This window comes from Engystomops pustulosus, chromosome 1 (genome assembly GCF_040894005.1).
Source record: "Engystomops pustulosus chromosome 1, aEngPut4.maternal, whole genome shotgun sequence".
Lineage (NCBI taxonomy): Eukaryota > Metazoa > Chordata > Amphibia > Anura > Leptodactylidae > Engystomops > Engystomops pustulosus.
Window position 1 is genome coordinate 194774162 of NC_092411.1, and position 20385 is coordinate 194794546.

The 20385-nt window shown below is 40.7% G+C and overlaps 1 protein-coding gene across 12 annotated transcripts in view; it reads left to right on the forward strand.

Moving 5' to 3' along the window:
• The window catches only part of SLC4A4 (solute carrier family 4 member 4), a 149897-nt gene that overhangs the window by 69355 nt on the left and 60157 nt on the right, over positions 1–20385 (forward strand). For all 12 annotated transcript variants that reach the window (XM_072117275.1, XM_072117285.1, XM_072117295.1 and 9 more), the window contains exons 4-5: positions 12626–12761; positions 19482–19642. In XM_072117275.1, the coding sequence (XP_071973376.1) occupies positions 12626–12761; positions 19482–19642 (297 nt within the window). The remainder of the gene's footprint in view (positions 1–12625; positions 12762–19481; positions 19643–20385) is intronic.

The following is a 20385-nucleotide window of genomic DNA, read 5'->3' on the forward strand; positions in this document are numbered from 1 at the left end:
ACCTCGTGGGCACGTCGCACAACAGTCGGTGAGCGGGCAGTTGGAGGCGGCGCTGCGCTGCCCTGAGAGTGGCAGCATCTGTGCTGGACTTCCTGAAATGCGCACAGATGCGGCGCACCTTCGTGAGCAAATCAGACAGATTGGGGTATGTCTTGAGGAAACGCTGAACTATCAGATTTAACACATGGGCCAGGCATGGCACATGTGTCAGTCTGCCGAGTTGCAGAGCCGCCACCAGGTTACGGCCGTTGTCACACACAACCATGCCTGGCTTCAGGTTCAGCGGTGCCAGCCACAGATCAGTCTGCGCCATGATGCCCTGTAATAGTTCTTGGGCGGTGTGCCTTTTATCGCCTAGGCTCAGCAGTTTGAGCACCGCCTGCTGTCGCTTAGCGACGGCACTGCTGCTGTGCCTAGAGCTACCGACTGATGGCGCCATGCCCACGGATGGTAGTTCGGAGGAGGAGGTGGAGGAGGGGTGGGAGGAGGAGGAGGCATAGTAGGCCTGAAACACCTGGACCGAGGTAGGCCCCGCAATCCTCGGCGTCGGCAGTATATGACCAGCCGCAGGGTCAGACTCGGTCCCAGCCTCCACCAAGTTAACCCAATGTGCCGTCAGCGATATATAGTGGCCCTGCCCGGCAGCACTCGTCCACGTGTCCGTGGTCAGGTGGACCTTGTCAGAAACGGCGTTGGTCAGGGCACGGATGATGTTGTCTGACACGTGCTGGTGCAGGGCTGGGACGGCACATCGGGAAAAGTAGTGGCGGCTGGGGACCGAATACCGAGGGTCGGCCGCCGCCATGAGGTTGCGAAAGGCCTCGGTCTCTACTAGCCTATAGGGCAGCATCTCCAGGCTAAGCAATCTGGAGATGTGGACATTAAGGGCTTGGGCGTGCGGGTGGGTTGCACTATATTTGCGTTTCCGCTCCAGCGTCTGGGGTATGGAGAGCTGAACGCTGGTGGATGCTGTGGAGGATCGTGGAGGCGACGATGGGGTTTTTGTGGCAGGGTCCTGGGCAGGGGGCTGACTATCAGCTGACACAGGGGAAGGAGCAGTGGTGTGCACGGCCGGAGGTGAACGGGCTTGTTGTCACTGAGTGGGGTGTTTAGCGTTCATATGCCTGCGCATACTGGTGGTAGTTAAGCTATTAGTGGTGGAACCCCTGCTGATCCTGGTTTGGCAAATGTTGCACACCACAGTCCGTCGGTCATCCGGTGTTTCCTTAAAGAACCTCCAGACTTCTGAAAATCTAGCCCTCGCCGCAGGAGCCCTCGCCACGGGAGCTTCACTAGTTGACACATTTGGCGCTGATGCACCAGCTCTGGCCCTGCCTCTCCGTCTGGCCCCACCACTGCCTCTTCCAACCTGTTCTGGTCGAGGACTCTCCTCCGTCTCAGAAGCACTGTGTTCACCCGGCCTATCAACCCAGCTTGGGTCTGTCACCTCATCATCCTCCGATCCCTCAGTCTGCTCCCCCCTCAGACTTCCTGCCCTGACAACAACTTCCCCACTGTCTGACAACCGTGTCTCCTCATCGTCGGACACCTCTTTACACACTTCTTCCACTACGTCAAGAAGGTCATCATCACCCACAGACTGCGACTGGTGGAAAACCTGGGCATCGGAAAATTGCTCAGCAGCAACCGGACAAGTGGTTTGTGACTGTGGGAAGGGTCCAGAAAACAGTTCCTCAGAGTATGCCGGTTCAAATGCCAAATTTTCCTGGGAGGGGGCAGACTGGGGGGGAGGAGGCTGAGGTGCAGGAGCTGGAGGAGTGCCGATTTCGGTGACATGGGTGGACTGCGTGGAAGACTGACTGGTGGACAAATTGCTCGAAGCATTGTCGGCAATCCACGACATCACCTGTTCGCACTGTTCTGGCCTCAACAGTGCTCTACCACGAGTCCCAGTAACTTCAGACATGAACCTAGGGAGTGTAGCTCTGCGGCGTTCCCCTGCTCCCTCATAAGCAGGTGGTGTCTCACCCCGCCCAGGACCACGGCCTCTGACCCCTGCAGTAGTTGGACGCCCACGTCCCCGCCCTCGTCCTCTACCCCTAGCCCTCGGGTTAAACATTTTGAAAATGAGAGTTATAACTTTAATTTTTTTTTAACTTTTTTTTGTGTTTTTTGTTTTTTTTTGTGTTTTTTAGTTTTTAAAACCAAACGATGCTATCCTATTGCTATGGCTATTTTCTAGCCAAGTATGAAAGCACACTGCGATGGATATGTGCGTCACTAAGCGCAAAACACAGCGGTCGCAAGTCTCACTACAAATTGCTCACAATTTGCTAGTAGATGCACTGCAGCAAGTACAGCCACCAGCAGATCAACCAGAAATCAAATATATATAACGCTACTGTAGGCGTAAGTAAGCCGTTTGGATTCTCCTATGGCTATTTTCTAGCCAAGTATGAAAGCACACTGCTATGCCAGATGAGATGACGCTGAGTTATTAAAAAAATAAACGTAAAATAAAAAAGGAAATGGCAGACTGTGCCTAATTGAAATCCAACCCCTAATAAATTTTCCCACTTCGGTCTTTGCGATGGATATGTGCGTCACTAAGCGCAAAACACAACGGTCGCAAGTCTCACTACAAATTGCTCACAATTTGCTAGTAGATGCACTGCAGCAAGTACAGCCACCAGCAGATCAACCAGAAATCAAATATATATAACGCTACTGTAGGCGTAAGTAAGCCGTTTGGATTCTCCTATGGCTATTTTCTAGCCAAGTATGAAAGCACACTGCTATGCCAGAAGAGATGACGCTGAGTTATTAAAAAAATAAACGTAAAATAAAAAAGGAAATGGCAGACTGTGCCTAATTGAAATCCAACCCCTAATAAATTTTCCCACTTCGGTCTTTGCGATGGATATGTGCGTCACTAAGCGCAAAACACAGCGGTCGCAAGTCTCACTACAAATTGCTCACAATTTGCTAGTAGATGCACTGCAGCAAGTACAGCCACCAGCAGATCAACCAGAAATCAAATATATATAACGCTACTGTAGGCGTAAGTAAGCCGTTTGGATTCTCCAATGGCTATTTTCTATCCAAGTATGAAAGCACACTGCTATGCCAGATGAGATGACGCTGAGTTATTAAAAAAATAAACGTAAAATAAAAAAGGAAATGGCAGACTGTGCCTAATTGAAATCCAACCCCTAATAAATTTTCCCACTTCGGTCTTTGCGATGGATATGTGCGTCACTAAGCGCAAAACACAACGGTCGCAAGTCTCACTACAAATTGCTCACAATTTGCTAGTAGATGCACTGCAGCAAGTACAGCCACCAGCAGATCAACCAGAAATCAAATATATATAACGCTACTGTAGGCGTAAGTAAGCCGTTTGGATTCTCCTATGGCTATTTTCTAGCCAAGTATGAAAGCACACTGCTATGCCAGATGAGATGACGCTGAGTTATTAAAAAAATAAACGTAAAATAAAAAAGGAAATGGCAGACTGTGCCTAATTGAAATCCAACCCCTAATAAATTTTCCCACTTCGGTCTTTGCGATGGATATGTGCGTCACTAAGCGCAAAACACAGCGGTCGCAAGTCTCACTACAAATTGCTCACAATTTGCTAGTAGATGCACTGCAGCAAGTACAGCCACCCGCAGATCAACCAGAAATCAAATATATATAACGCTACTGTAGGCGTAAGTAAGCCGTTTGGATTCTCCTATGGCTATTTTCTATCCAAGTATGAAAGCACACTGCTATGCCAGATGAGATGACGCTGAGTTATTAAAAAAATAAACGTAAAATAAAAAAGGAAATGGCAGACTGTGCCTAATTGAAATCCAACCCCTAATAAATTTTCCCACTTCGGTCTTTGCGATGGATATGTGCGTCACTAAGCGCAAAACACAACGGTCGCAAGTCTCACTACAAATTGCTCACAATTTGCTAGTAGATGCACTGCAGCAAGTACAGCCACCAGCAGATCAACCAGAAATCAAATATATATAACGCTACTGTAGGCGTAATTAAGCCGTTTGGATTCTCCTATGGCTATTTTCTAGCCAAGTATGAAAGCACACTGCTATGCCAGATGAGATGACGCTGAGTTATTAAAAAAATAAACGTAAAATAAAAAAGGAAATGGCAGACTGTGCCTAATTGAAATCCAACCCCTAATAAATTTTCCCACTTCGGTCTTTGCGATGGATATGTGCGTCACTAAGCGCAAAACACAGCGGTCGCAAGTCTCACTACAAATTGCTCACAATTTGCTAGTAGATGCACTGCAGCAAGTACAGCCACCAGCAGATCAACCAGAAATCAAATATATATAACGCTACTGTAGGCGTAAGTAAGCCGTTTGGATTCTCCTATGGCTATTTTCTATCCAAGTATGAAAGCACACTGCTATGCCAGATGAGATGACGCTGAGTTATTAAAAAAATAAACGTAAAATAAAAAAGGAAATGGCAGACTGTGCCTAATTGAAATCCAACCCCTAATAAATTTTCCCACTTCGGTCTTTGCGATGGATATGTGCGTCACTAAGCGCAAAACACAGCGGTCGCAAGTCTCACTACAAATTGCTCACAATTTGCTAGTAGATGCACTGCAGCAAGTACAGCCACCCGCAGATCAACCAGAAATCAAATATATATAACGCTACTGTAGGCGTAAGTAAGCCGTTTGGATTCTCCTATGGCTATTTTCTATCCAAGTATGAAAGCACACTGCTATGCCAGATGAGATGACGCTGAGTTATTAAAAAAATAAACGTAAAATAAAAAAGGAAATGGCAGACTGTGCCTAATTGAAATCCAACCCCTAATAAATTTTCCCACTTCGGTCTTTGCGATGGATATGTGCGTCACTAAGCGCAAAACACAACGGTCGCAAGTCTCACTACAAATTGCTCACAATTTGCTAGTAGATGCACTGCAGCAAGTACAGCCACCAGCAGATCAACCAGAAATCAAATATATATAACGCTACTGTAGGCGTAATTAAGCCGTTTGGATTCTCCTATGGCTATTTTCTAGCCAAGTATGAAAGCACACTGCTATGCCAGATGAGATGACGCTGAGTTATTAAAAAAATAAACGTAAAATAAAAAAGGAAATGGCAGACTGTGCCTAATTGAAATCCAACCCCTAATAAATTTTCCCACTTCGGTCTTTGCGATGGATATGTGCGTCACTAAGCGCAAAACACAGCGGTCGCAAGTCTCACTACAAATTGCTCACAATTTGCTAGTAGATGCACTGCAGCAAGTACAGCCACCAGCAGATCAACCAGAAATCAAATATATATAACGCTACTGTAGGCGTAAGTAAGCCGTTTGGATTCTCCTATGGCTATTTTCTATCCAAGTATGAAAGCACACTGCTATGCCAGATGAGATGACGCTGAGTTATTAAAAAAATAAACGTAAAATAAAAAAGGAAATGGCAGACTGTGCCTAATTGAAATCCAACCCCTAATAAATTTTCCCACTTCGGTCTTTGCGATGGATATGTGCGTCACTAAGCGCAAAACACAACGGTCGCAAGTCTCACTACAAATTGCTCACAATTTGCTAGTAGATGCACTGCAGCAAGTACAGCCACCAGCAGATCAACCAGAAATCAAATATATATAACGCTACTGTAGGCGTAATTAAGCCGTTTGGATTCTCCTATGGCTATTTTCTAGCCAAGTATGAAAGCACACTGCTATGCCAGATGAGATGACGCTGAGTTATTAAAAAAATAAACGTAAAATAAAAAAGGAAATGGCAGACTGTGCCTAATTGAAATCCAACCCCTAATAAATTTTCCCACTTCGGTCTTTGCGATGGATATGTGCGTCACTAAGCGCAAAACACAGCGGTCGCAAGTCTCACTACAAATTGCTCACAATTTGCTAGTAGATGCACTGTAGCAAGGACAGCCACCAGCAGATCAACCAGAAATCAAATATATATAACGCTACTGTAGGCGTAAGTAAGCCATTTGGATTCTCCTATGGCTATTTTCTAGCCAAGTATGAAAGCACACTGCTATGCCAGATGAGATGACGCTGAGTTATTAAAAAAATAAACGTAAAATAAAAAAGGAAATGGCAGACTGTGCCTAATTGAAATCCAACCCCTAATAAATTTTCCCACTTCGGTCTTTGCGATGGATATGTGCGTCACTAAGCGCTAAACACAGCGGTTGCAAGTCTCACTCCAAATTCCTGACAATTGGCTAGTAGATGCACTGCAGCAAGGACAGCCACCAGCAGATCAACCAGAAATAAAATATATATAACGCTATTGTAGGCGTAAGTAAGCCGTTTGGATTCTCCTTTGGCTATTTTCTAGCCATGTATGAAAGCACACTGATGAGATGACGCTGAGTTATGAAAAAATAAACGTAAAATAAAAAGAAACTGCCAGACTGTGCCTAATTGAAATCAAACCCCTAATAAATTTTCCCACTTTGGTGTTTGAGGTGGATATGTGTGTCACTAAGAGCTAAACACAACGGTAGCAAGTCCCTCTGCAAATTCCTCACAATATGGTACTAGCTGCAAATAAAAAAAAATAAAAATTTTCGCTATTGTAGCCCTAAGAAGGGCTGTTGGGTTCTTGTTGAATCACTCCTGCCTAACACTATTCTAATAGAACACCCTAACGCTTTCCCTGACCAGCAGCAGCTCTCTCCCTAGCGGCATCCAGACACAGAATGATCCGAGCAGCGCGGGCAGCGGCTAGTCTATCCCAGGGTCACCTGATCTGGCCAGCCAACCACTGCTATCGACGTGTAAGGGTACCACGTCATGCTGGGTGGAGTGCAGAGTCTCCTGGCTTGTGATTGGCTCTGTTTCTGGCCGCCAAAAAGCAAAACGGCGGGAGCTGCCATTTTCTCGAGCGGGCGAAGTATTCGTCCGAGCAACGAGCAGTTTCGAGTACGCTAATGCTCGAACGAGCATCAAGCTCGGACGAGTATGTTCGCTCATCTCTAGTTATTAGTAAATTTGCTACTTTTTATAACAAAAGTCTCAAAAAGTTCCCAAAAGTCGCAATCAGTCCAAAGATAATTTCTGGTCAGGAGCAGACGTAGATTTTATAAAAGTTCAAGTTTCACATCTGTATTCAGGTGATAATGCAGGGAACACTGCAGAAAACTAGACAAAGGTGGACTTTGAAAGGAGACAGTTTTAGATGCAAAAAAGTCACAAATGATCAGAAGCACCATGAAAAGTTTCAAAAAAGCTGAGCCAAAAGTTTGATACATGTATCCCATTGACATGAGGTTCAGTAAAGGATTATCATTCACATACAGCTTAGCAAGTAATTTAACCTACTGGTACACAAGGCATGATGCAGCAGCCCCAATGTTTATACATTGATAGATTATGACAAATTATTGAAGGAACTTCTGATAGTCTTGTGCCCACTATTGTAATGTAAGTAGGTAAAACTGGAGATCATGGAGACTATGAACAGAACAATCAACAAGAAAAACTAAGCGGGCAAGTTGCTATTTCCTAAGACCCACCCATTAATTGAGTGAGGGGAATGATCACTTTGTACCGAAATGTACATTTAAAAAATTGAGATCTTCAATGTGTTTACAAGTGGAAAATGAGATTTTGTGCAATGTTGTATTAAGCAGAAAACCCCTGAATATCTGGGGATATTTAGGAGATAACCTATATCCAAGGGTCCCACATGTTATGGAAGGCTGTAGAGCTTTTAATCCTGTAAGACAGCAATCACTTGATCACTTCACAACAATCTCTTGAATGTACAATGTTCAGCTAGATCCGTAAGGGACTGTAGTGGCGGTTGTTTTTACATCTCCTAGCTATGAGTAACTTTTCTGACAACCAGACTAGTTTTTTAAACCTTTTGTGGACTCTCTCAATTCCTTTACCTAGCAGCGCTAGTGATGGTTTGAGATATATGGGACTGGAGTAAATTCTGGAGTAAAGATCAAAAACATGTTTACAAAACAATGGCAATTTAGGATAACCCAAAAAAATATGGAGCAATAAGCCCCTTTAACATCTCCCAGATGTATCTGGATAAATTCTAGACATTCTTCAGGGTTAAATACCACTAGTAAGGATCATATGATGTACCTACAGAATGGTAAGCCTTAGAAGCCCAAGAAACAGCTAGTTTCCATTCAGCCAAAGTAAAGGTAGCAAATCTTGAGTAGAGGAATTTCCCAGATTCTTGTAGGTTGACCTTGTATACTTGAGTAACTTACTTGGTTTAGCATCAAGGAATCTAGCCAATTGCTGTGGGGTAGTCAATGTTATGTTTTAGAGATAGATTAGTTTGGAATATGCTAGAGAGTGCAAACAATGCAAAATAATATTTTTATATAATGTGGAAACAAAATGGACTTCCATAAACTGAAGAAACAAAATTCATAATCATAAGTGTGGTGAAAGTTCCTCTTTAAAGAACTGACATAATTGTACAATTAAATGCTCTAATCCCATAATTCTTTAATTCATATAATACCAGATTACTGATCAAAATAATACTGGAAGGCCTCTGGTCGACCTAGTGTTTCTGTGCTCACTGAGCTCTTAAAACATTGTTGGTCTTTAGATGTTGCTCAGTTTTTAACATACATACAGTATACACACTCCATACCTACATGCATATAGCATATACAGGCGGTCCCCTACTTAAGAACACCTGACTTACATACTACACCTAGTTACAAACGGACCTCTGGATTTTGGTAATTTACTGTACTTTAGTCCTAGGCTACAATAAACCGGTCTAACAGTTATCAATGGTGTCTGCAGTTAAGAATTATTGTTAATCCTGGTTCTTATGACAATCCAACATTTTTAAAATCCAATCGTCACAGAGACCAAAAAATTTTTGACTGGGGTTACAATAATAAAGTATACGGTTCCGACTTACATACAAACTCAACTTAAGAACAAACCTACAGAACCTATCCTGTATGTAACCCGGGGACTGCCTGTAAACACATAAATACGGTACCTTATACACTCATGCAGCACATACATACACATCACATATGAACTCACATATAGAGCATATACACATCACATATACACACATACATCAAATACACACATATATACAATACCATATCATATACACACATACAGCATATACACACTTACAGCATGTACACACCCAATACATACCCAATGGACAAGATGCTGGGGCCCCTTGACACTTGCGGGCCCCATGGCAGCTGCTACCCCTGTAATTCTGCCCCTAATTTTACCCTGGTCCCTTTGGCGACCATGACAACCTCTATTATTTTGGAAATGCTTTAGAATGGAATGGGTTTGTGAAATTATAAGAACGAATAACAAAGGAAGTATAAAATTATTACAAAAATATTATCATGGGAAATACATGTATACAGACATATCAGGAGAAGTGATAGTCCCTCTTATAGCACTACATTACATGTGGTGAGTGTAATAATTATATTTTTTCAATCTATAGTATCCTACAACCAAACCAGATATATTATCTGTTCCAAATAAGCTTCTCAGAAACTCAACTTAAAGGGGAGGGGGGGTCATTGTCCAGTTTCAGCAAATAAATGGTATTGTTTGTAAAATGAAAGTTGAACAATTTTCCCATATACTTTCTGTACAGCACATCATACAATGCAATGTGCCAGTATAGGACATCATGATACTGTTAAGGCTATATGAATATGAATGGGTTGAGCCCTAATCATACATAGCAGGTGTTTATTTTTAAATACCCTAGAGGCATTAAAAAAATAGTTAATTAAAAGATATTGGTGTCAGAATGGCGAAAGAATACAAAAGATAAAATTTTTCTTAAAATTGTATTAAAACTAAATAAAAGCTATACAAATTTGTATCTGATAAGTTACAAAAGCAAAACCGCCACAGCTCACTCTTCCTTGCTATTGTAATCCTCATCTCATTACAAATCATGATGGCCGCTACTATGCATCCAGTTGGATCAGTCTGGAAAGCAGAAAAAAGGAGTTTTATCCTGCACCGTGGTAAAAGTTCAAATATTTATTTGAATTGATTTATTAAAAAGTATGCATGTATCATACAATACATGGAGGCAATCTGCATGATTGTACTGACCCAAAGAATTAAAGGGGGGTTGTTATTTGGATCACACAGTAAAAAACGAGCCCACTAGAAAATGACGCAAAGGTTTTTTTTTCTATTTCACGCAATTTGGAATATTTTCAGCTTCCCAGTATACAGCATGGAATATTAAACATGTTATTGCTTTTGAAAGGAGAGCAACAAAAAATTGAAATGTAAAAAGGAAAAGGGAATTGGCGGCAAAGGGTCCATGGAAAAAGATCTGCCTGGCTATATGAAACCTTATAACGCTCCCACTCCTATTTTATTAAAATTGGATAATTTGAACAATGTGGGTAAAAATCATCTTCTCTGTGTGTTATGCAATATAGCTGAAAATATTACTGAAGACTGAAGTGTGGAATGATGGGACTTCTATGTTTATTGCTTCGAGTTTTAATTGTTCTTTCATGGTTGAATTTAGCTCCAGTACATGGAGCATCTTTCTATAAAACCTGGAATGCTTAAAGTCTACTAATATAATATTTTGTGAGAGGTTATAAACATCTTAAATCTAAGAGGCACAGTCATAAATCGAATCATAAAGATGTAGAAATGAAAACAAAAATGATGTTCTGCCCTTTAAATGTACGTTTTACACTAGATTGGTAAAATCATGGGTCATAAACCAGTGAAACCTAACCATACATGTAACAGGAGTCATGGAAAACATGTATATACTGGAAAGGTTAAACTTTATTATCCTTCTATACGGAGGTCCATCACTGGTAACTAAAGATTAGAATATGAAAGGATAAAGCTCTCTCTTCTCGTGCATTTTCAGCACGAGGACATTAATCCTGTGAGTACTGTCATACCATAATGGACTTATAATTGGAGATTTAAAATGCATTTTTCTAGTAATTGTTGGATTTCATGGAATCATCATTTTATGGTTACATTTTTAGCATAAGCCTTTGTCAACCACATACAAAATACAGACTTGTAATACAACTGTGGTTATTCTGGAGTTCATTATTGTGTTACTGAATTAAAAATATACAATTATAACAGTATAATTTAGATACTTTGGGGCAGATTTCTGTTGTGTTGTGATAAAAGGCACAGTTAGACTAGAGAGTCTTATGCTGTACCAGTTTTATCACGGTGATAGATGGTAAATTTTGTGTGGTATAAGACTGTGTAGCCATACTTTTCAACTTCTCTTTATTGACTTAGTTTACACTACTAAGCTGCACCAAATTACTTTTTGCGCACTGATTTTTTGGTACAAAATTCCCACCCCCTTTGCAAAGGCCACACCCCTTTTATTGTACTTTTAATGACAGAATTTCGTCATAAACTATGGGCGGATGGATGAGTAGGTAGCACTTTTGCGTTGCAGCGCTGGGGTCCTGGGTTAGAATTCCACCCAGATCAACATCTGCAAAGAGTTTGTGTGTTCTCTCCGTGTTTGCGTGGGTTTCCTCCGGGTACTCCGGTTTCCTCCCACACTCCAAAACATACTAGTAGCTTTATTAGATTGTGAGCCCCATAGGGACAGAGACCACTACGACCTGCTTTGTGCAGCGCTGCGTAATCTGTGTGGGCTACATAAATAAAGAATTATTATTATTATTATTATTATTATTATAAACTGATTGATACAACTCCCCCTCTATGTATACCTGTTACCTTCAGACCCTTTGTATATTAGCTGCCACTGTGCTTTGTTGTAATGCATTCTTACATACAGGGCATGCTACACCTTGTTGAAATGATGCAAATGACCTTTTATTAACACAATAGCGAGATGTTATTCCTCTACAGTCAATGATACAGGCCATTAGCTAGGAGAAGGACTTGTAGAATAATTTAGGTGTGCAAATTATGTACTGTAGTTGTAACATTTTGGATGTTTAAGGTTAGAAATGCAAGCTTCTAGCTGCCTGCTGTGTTACACAAATAAAGACTAAGAGTGATTAAAAGTCTTTCAAATCTTAAATCTTTAACACCAAATCCAGCCTCTTATATTTATACAAATAAATGACATTGAAATTTATTGAAATTATGATGGCATTTTTGAAAATATTTGACAAAAAATAATTTGCTGTCAGTTGAAGTTGAACTGTTTTGCAAGTGCACTCATGCCTAACTTAATGTATTCTGTCCTATTCCACATGTAGTGAGCAGACTGTCTCTTGTTAAACATTGCCATATTGGTAATAAGTCCCTTAACCACTAGACCAATGAGAATGCTACTTTTTACTTGGGAGGGAGGAGAGCCCTTACATAGATGCTCCTATCAAGTCCCATTGCCCCAGCTGGTTTGGTTACAACTGGTTTCCTGCCATATAAATATTAAGTTTGCTTACCTTAGCTTATTAGGTTGGTAACATCTTTTGTGCATACTATATTCCAAAGAGTTGCTGTCTTACTAGTCAACTCAGTAGGGGGCACTTTGTAGTTATGTCCTCTGATAAAGAAGACCTGGAAAATGCATTGAATGCGTCCCGAGAAAGCAAGAGGGCACAGAGTCGCATTTCAGTTGTTATCAATCAGGCTCTTAATCGAAGTATTTTCACTTCTACAGTCTCCCCGGCTGCAGAGCGCATCCGTTTTATCCTGGGTGAGGATGATGATGGCCCAGCTCCACCACAACTCTTCACTGAGCTTGATGAACTTTTATCTGTTGATGGACAAGAGATGGAATGGAAGGAAACCGCCAGGTAAGAACTTCCCAAAAAACTTTATATACACTTACAATAGACAAAGACAATAGACGACTCAGCCATGTATTGTATATAATTGTCTTACACATCTTATATTTCCCATTTTACTGTGTACTTTGAAATGTCAATGGCAGTAGTACAGACACACAGTAGGAGACACATACATTGGTAGAATGGTTGCCGGATGGTTAACATGATACTTAGGTAGCTACTATTGCATTGTAATCCTTTATGGTTGTATGTCCTACATGCATAGAAGGACCAGGGCAGTGTTGGGACTTGCTCTATTCCCTATAAAAAAATGAGCCTTTAGTTTATGTTCTCAAAATGAAATATCCTGAGATAAAACTGGTCTTTCCCAATTATTATGTAGGTAGCCTACTATTGAAGTATCATCCATTCTTTTTGTTAGATCTTATATGTTATAGCATATATACATTGCATGGAACACTTTTGGAGTGGGTACTGTATGTTACACAATTTCACAAATAAGTAGGTAAAATCTTAAATACTCTGAAAGCAGGTAAGACATAAAGACAGAAAACTGTTTTTCTTTGTAATTTCTTGGCGAACATTCAATATTCACTCATATATACGTAAAGTATTGTCTCTGATTTTGTGGATCCATGTAACACTGATCCATGATATGAGGGACAGCATTAGTTGCCACCTAAGCATATGTAATCATGGATGTAATTTTTTTTTCGAAATTATTAGGTAATACTTTTGCTGCCAAATTATTTGCTGTTCAGGAGTCTCTTAGACTTGGAGAGTAAAGTGCAAAAATGTCATTACTAATCACATTCCCCTTCCCATGTGATGCTGCGACAAGTACGTGGGTATAGCTAAACATCTACCCAGTATAACAGACACTACACTACGTACTTTAAAGTAGGACTGGCACACTGAAAAACTTTATTAGAACAGATACAAAACATGTTTAACTGTTTAGGTGCCAGTTGTGATAAACAATTAATGAAGGACTGTGTGGCTCTTACTATGAAGGTTCTTTTGTATGTTCAAGTAAGGGAATTCCTCATACTTTACTTGAAAATCAAACACCCTTCTTTAAAACAAGCCAAATGATTGTTCAGAGTCATTGCCAACTATATACAGAGCAAACATCAGCCAACGATCAAGGAAATGTTTATTTTGTTGGTTTATCGTGTACCACAAACATTGAGGCTAATGTATTTAGACCCACATGTTGTGCACTGGTCCTAATTGTCAGCCTGGACCATATACACTGGCGTTATTAAGAGCTTCCCACCTCTTAACAATTCTTGTGCATCTCATAGATTTTGGCTATAACCTGTGTCTGATTACGGTAAATCTGGCCAAGTTGCAATTTCCTTGGTCATTTTTGGCCATTGGTCCCTCATTGGTAACAGCTATCACAGGAGTTATACGAATAGAAAGGAGCCAATTTATACGAATAGAAAGGAGCCAAAGCTGGGTCTGTTGTTCCAGCAATCTTGTTAGTTGAACATAGTATTTGGTTTGATTGTGTGTCACCATAAACTTAAATGGATTGCAGTCCAGTGGACTTAAATGTTATCATTATTTTAGTTTATGTGACAATAGAATGATATGGTCATTTTCTTCCTGTCAACTAGCCATCCTTTAAGAATGCCACTGTAATCTCAATCCTTGGAGCTTAGACGCCCCATTAACTAAAAGTGTTTGAGCATCCATTGCTATCGCCATAGGGAGAACAATAAGCAGCTGTAGTTTACCTCCAGACTTTATCCATGTAGGATTATACATGCACAAATAAAAACAATTGCAATGTGACGGTGAGGTTGGCTTCCTTATTTTAGCTGTATTTATTTGACATGGTCCTGCTTTAGTTTAATTTAGAAAATGGAAATAAAAATGCTTTAGGCCAGGTCACAGCAGGACATTGGGTACAATTAAGAACATCATCCACTATTATATGAAAATGCACTATATCAGCCTATTTAATTAAAAGCATTTTTGCACCATTGTTGGCTTTTATTTAAAGTGGTTGTCTCATTGAGACAATGGCACAGATTAACTAATCCTGTCTACGACTTAGATAGTGGAAACTTTAGGCTAGACTCTCAAAAATATGCCAGGTTTATCTTTAACACAGTTTTTTTCAAGCATGTCCTATATTTTACATGGTGCACATAGTTTCGATGTTAAGTTATAACCTTTTCTTCTAGCCCCTAATCATAAAGACTGAAACACATAAAATGGTGCACAGTGGAGGATAGTATGGATGCAAAAGAGCACAAGATTTTTGAGCATTAGCTTAATAACTGTATCATTTTTCACCAAGTTAAAGGAAACCTACCACTTGTAGTGGCAGGTTTCCGATGGCAATACCGAGCACAAGCTCAGGGTGAGCTGGTGCCGGAGCTTATTTTAGTTAGTGTTTTAAACCGCGGTATCGCGGTTTAAAACACTTTTTAAACTTTAAAGCCGGCGCAGGCAGCTACGCACTCGGCGCTTACCGTGCGCGCGGCTACATAGGAAGTGAATGAGAGCCGCGCGCATGGTAAGCGCCGAGCGCGTACCTCCATGCGCCGGCTATAAAGTTTAAAAAGTGTTTTAAACCGCGATACCGCGGTTTAAAACACTAACTAAAATAAGCTCCGGCACCAGCTCACCCTGAGCTGGTGCTCGGTATTGCCATCGGAAACCTGCCACTTCAAGTGGTAGGTTTCCTTTAAGGGTCATGGGGCTTCTTTCTATACATAGTTGATCAGCTGTGGCCGGTAGGAAGGACATGGAAGACACTGGCTAATAGTGTAAGCTGTCAACCCACCTTCGAGGTCCATATAAACTAACAAGTTATGTGTAATGATTGCCATAACGAGACAACTTCTTTAAAACAACCTAAAGTCTCAGGGTGTCATAGAATTCATAAGGTGCATACATTTTATTTTGACACAAGTCAACCATTATACAGATCACCGTTTATCAGGTGAACATGATTTAAGAATGTTTTGAAAGATTAATTGAGAAGGAAAAGTGCTTCCTTCGCTTCTCCAGATATAGGTATCAGGAGAAATGTGTAAAAATGTAAATTCTAGAGATTTTATCTATGGTCTGTGTTGTCTTTTTTATTCCTTATAGAAAATTATGAATATCTTGTCAAAGGGATTTGTCACTATAGAGGCCCACATTTACTGCTTGCGCCAGTTTTCTGTCTGACTTTACACAGAAAAGAACATCCAAACTGCTTGCACATGTATTTATAAAGTGGATGCGCTAGTTTTGTGTCGCAGCTGCACTGGGGCACATTTACTTACCTGGTCCAGAGGTGTTCCCGAAAGTGCATTGTCCGACGACAATGCACTGTGCCGCGATTCAATAAGATTGTGCGCCTGATTTTCTGAATATGTCGCTTCCTTGATCAGGTCCACCATCTTCTTCCCAGTGTATATAAGTGCAGGTCTCGCAACAAAATTTTTAAGCTAAATCCCTTGGTTTGTCCGAATCTGTCGGATCGTCCAACGGCCTACTACCCGATTTGCGCGGCATGAAAGCCGTTGCAATTGCGGCTAAATCCAACCACGTGCAACACAATTGCCTGCTAAATCCCAGCAGCGTGATCCCCAAAAATGTCGGAAAACCTGACGGAAATGCGATCCGCGGACCCTTAGTAAATAAGCCTCACTGAGTCTGACAAGACAGAAAAAATGCGCAACTAAAGGGGCGAATTACTGCTTAGTTTGAGTTTGCATCAGATTTATTACAGACGTGCACCACAATTCTGTCTGCACCACAATTTTGCAGCATTAACAAGGCGCACCAAAAAAAATATGGTGCACCCTTCCAGAGCTCTGCAGGCTCCACAGGCAGACTGCACATACTACAGACTGCACTAGTTTTAATAAATGGGGGACAGAGTCCATCACTGATTGGACAATTCAGAAACACACTCCAAATACTGATACCTTGTTCATACATTTTTATGAGGAATATCAGAAAACAGTACTGAGAAAATACAATACCAAAGGCACCGCCAGCTCCTGCTACACTTACAGTTTCCATAGAAACAACCTGTATACTGTACTTCCTCTGCTCTCCAGTCTGCTCCCTGTCCCTGCTGTGGGGGTGTGGCTGCAGCTTCCTCTGTGTGAAGAAGCTTTGCTGACCAGGGGGACTGTGGGAGATGTAATCTTTTAGTAGAACGGGGCAACCATCTTGGGTGATGCAGCAGTAGCAGTGAGCTGTGAAGTCACAAGTGAAGGAAAAGAAGGTATATAGCCCAGGATGGTGATGTTTGGCTGGGTAACTATAATAAATGCAAAAGAACTGGTCAGTTTTTAAAAAAAAAAGTACATATAGTGACGGGAGAACCACTTTAAGTAAAAATGACAAGTCAGGAGAGCACACAGGTTCTTTTTAAATATAACCTTTTTAACCTAGAAAACTACAATTTATTTAAAAATACTAATTTTTTTTAAAAGAACATCCCATTATCATGAAACTCCATAAAACACAATTTACCCCCCCCCCCACACACACATCCTAGGACTAGAAGGAAAAAAACCTGTTTTTGTATCTTCTTTCTTAGTTATAGGAATGTAAATAAAAATTTTCTTCTCCATTACTGCCCAATCTTTGTCAATTCCTAGTACATTCATATTTTATTGTGTGCATTTCTAAAAATGGTACATCTATGGACCCTGTAAAAGTGATCCCATCTCTTAAACATGGAAGTTATGAGGTTACTTGTCAGCGCATTACAAGTTTGACCTTTGCACTGTTCTACAGCTGACTAGACAAGTTTTTCTCATCCTAAGTCCTTAGCCATCACTACAGGAGTAAATATTAAACTGTATAAAGTACCAGTATAACTAGAAGTCATCTTATATTATATTTATTATGCATAGATTCTATTTGTGCCAAATGAAAGACCTGTTAAGCTCATGGTCTGACTACCCCTCTGACTACCCCTTCTTGATACATATGAAAAATATATGTCTATAATAAAAATTCAAAATCCTCTGAAAGGAAATCCAAAGGAATTAATGAAATCTAATGATATAGGTTAGTGTCTTTAGGGGAAATAGTGATCCATACTTATTGCACTCTCTATTCAGAATTATACTGCACTCCATTGTTTTTATTAGAAATAATCCATATTTTACATTTTTTTGACGGTTACATGTCAAACAAGGATCTACTCCTGTATACATTGACTGCTATATTTATATCCACGCGGTGTCCTTCTCGTTCCATCAAACAACACATACTACGGTTGCCTGGTAGACCCCATTGATTTACAGTTGAGTCCTTCCTAGTTTTCTCATGTTGTCCATTCATTTAACAGCACTGAATACTACACTTGCCAATCAGAGCTAAAGCTATTAATTTGTGCAGAACTGAACCCATTAACACACTATGATGCAATTGTATGTCATGGAGTGCCCTTAGTAAAATTACCATGACAAAGATTTATTTCGTATGTCACAGCTTAGCTTGTACATTCACAGTTGGAGGCTGATGATGATAATCAATGACCCCTTAGATACAGTATGGGCTCATTCACACAGCGTTCAAGGGGACATACATGTGGCCGCATATACGTCCCCATAGATGGCAACGGCCACTTTCTACGGCACTGGATAAACCTTTTTATAATTATAACATTTATTAAAGTTCTACAATGAAGTATAAATAATGAAATTAATTAACAGTGTGTATTTATAAGTCCGTAAAATTATTGTCTATTCACATAAAACATAACTGATTTGTTACAGTTCATGATTATTCTCCATAGCTTACATAGTAAAGCTGTACTTGGATATGACCACCCACACACTGGCAGCGGTGGACAGACATTCGCTATTGAGGTGCCTGACCACCTGGATTTAGCGATTATTACCACAGGGAAAATGTAGGACATATAGTAACTCCAAGACAGTTGATATGAAAAAAGTATTTATTTGTTTCTTTGTGCAGCAGCGGTGGTGGTATCCAAGGACAGAAATCTTGTTTCTAAGGGACGTAGATGGCTATATTTATGGGAGATTATTGTCACAAAAGTAATTTTTTTTAATAACATCCATTTAAATGTGTATATATATATATATATATATATATATATATATATATATATATAGCAGATGAGTTTAGTTAAATGTTAATGCCCAGATGATAATTCCCCTTTAAATAAGTGTCTTTAAGTGTCAGTGGAATGGTGGAGCCACCATGAATCGCAACATGGATCCATGGCCCATGTGCAAAGAGCAGTGGCAGGCATACTTATCCATCACTCTATTCACTAAGGGACTGTTGGAAATATCATATACAACACTGCTCTAGTACTTGCAGACCCCTGTTCTCATGATTAATGGGCAATAATCAGGCATGTAAGTATCCTGTAGCTAGAGGATGAGTGTCATAAGCAGAGCCATTTAGTTAGGGTGCTTTTTGGAACCTGATTTTAATCATGACTTTTTAGTTTTCTGCCTCCAGTGCTTCCCAACTATATGCAAGAGATAAAACACAGACAGTATTGTGTTCCATGCAGAGCTCTTGCCCAATAATTCTTGAACTGAATGAATGCTAGCCAACAATATCTCTCAACAAGAACCGTATCATAATCTGAGCCACGACTTCTTGTGCCAGTTTATGTTGCATGGTTATATTTTCAGTTTCAAATCCCATTTTACTGTAGTTTATTTGCAATGAACAGTAGAAATAATCAAAATATGTTTTTACTTTACATTTTAGGTGGATTAAATTTGAAGAAAAAGTAGAGCAGGGTGGAGAAAGGTGGAGTAAGCCCCATGTTGCCACACTTTCCTTGCACAGCCTGTTTGAATTAAGGACATGTATTGAAAAAGGGACCATCCTACTTGATCTAGAAGCCAATTCACTCCCACAAGTAGTCGGTAAGTAGTTCAGTGATAGTTATGTTTCATTGGAATACACTATTTTGTTATGTATTTGCATATACAGTACAGTATGACGCTAATGTATGACATAGATTGTATAGTTTTTAAATCCAGCTCATCCACCAATATAACAAGAATGAATAAAAGTTCAGTAATAGTATGAGATCAAGCATACAGCTTCTTTCTAATTAAAATAAACTTACCTGCCCCCTGTGTGCCAGTGCTTGTAGTCTGGTGCTTGCTTCTGAGGCTTCCCATTACTTATTGTCATATGACATTTAAGAACAGCCGACCAGTGTCTCCAGCAGTGGGGTAACTTGAAGCTGATGGGCCCTGGTGCAAAGTCTGTGCCAGGCCCCCAACTATAACGGGGCAGATTTACTTACCCGGTCCATTCGCGATCCAGCGGCGCATTCTCTGTGCTGGATTCGGGTCCGGCCTGGATTTATTAAGGTAGTTCCTCCGCCGACCACCAGGTGGCGCTGCTGCGCTGAAAAGCATCGGAACGCGCTGGAGTTCACCGGCTCGGGCTGAGTGAAGCTAAGTGCAAGCTCCGCAACAGATTTTTTGTTTTAAATGCGGTAGTTTTTCCGAATCCATCGGGTTTTCGTTCGGCCACGCCCCCCGATTTCCGTCGCATGCATGCCAGCGCCGATACTCCACAATCCGATCGCGTACGCCAAAATCCCGGCGCAATTCAGGGAGAATCGGCGCAAATCGGAAATATTCGGGTAACACGT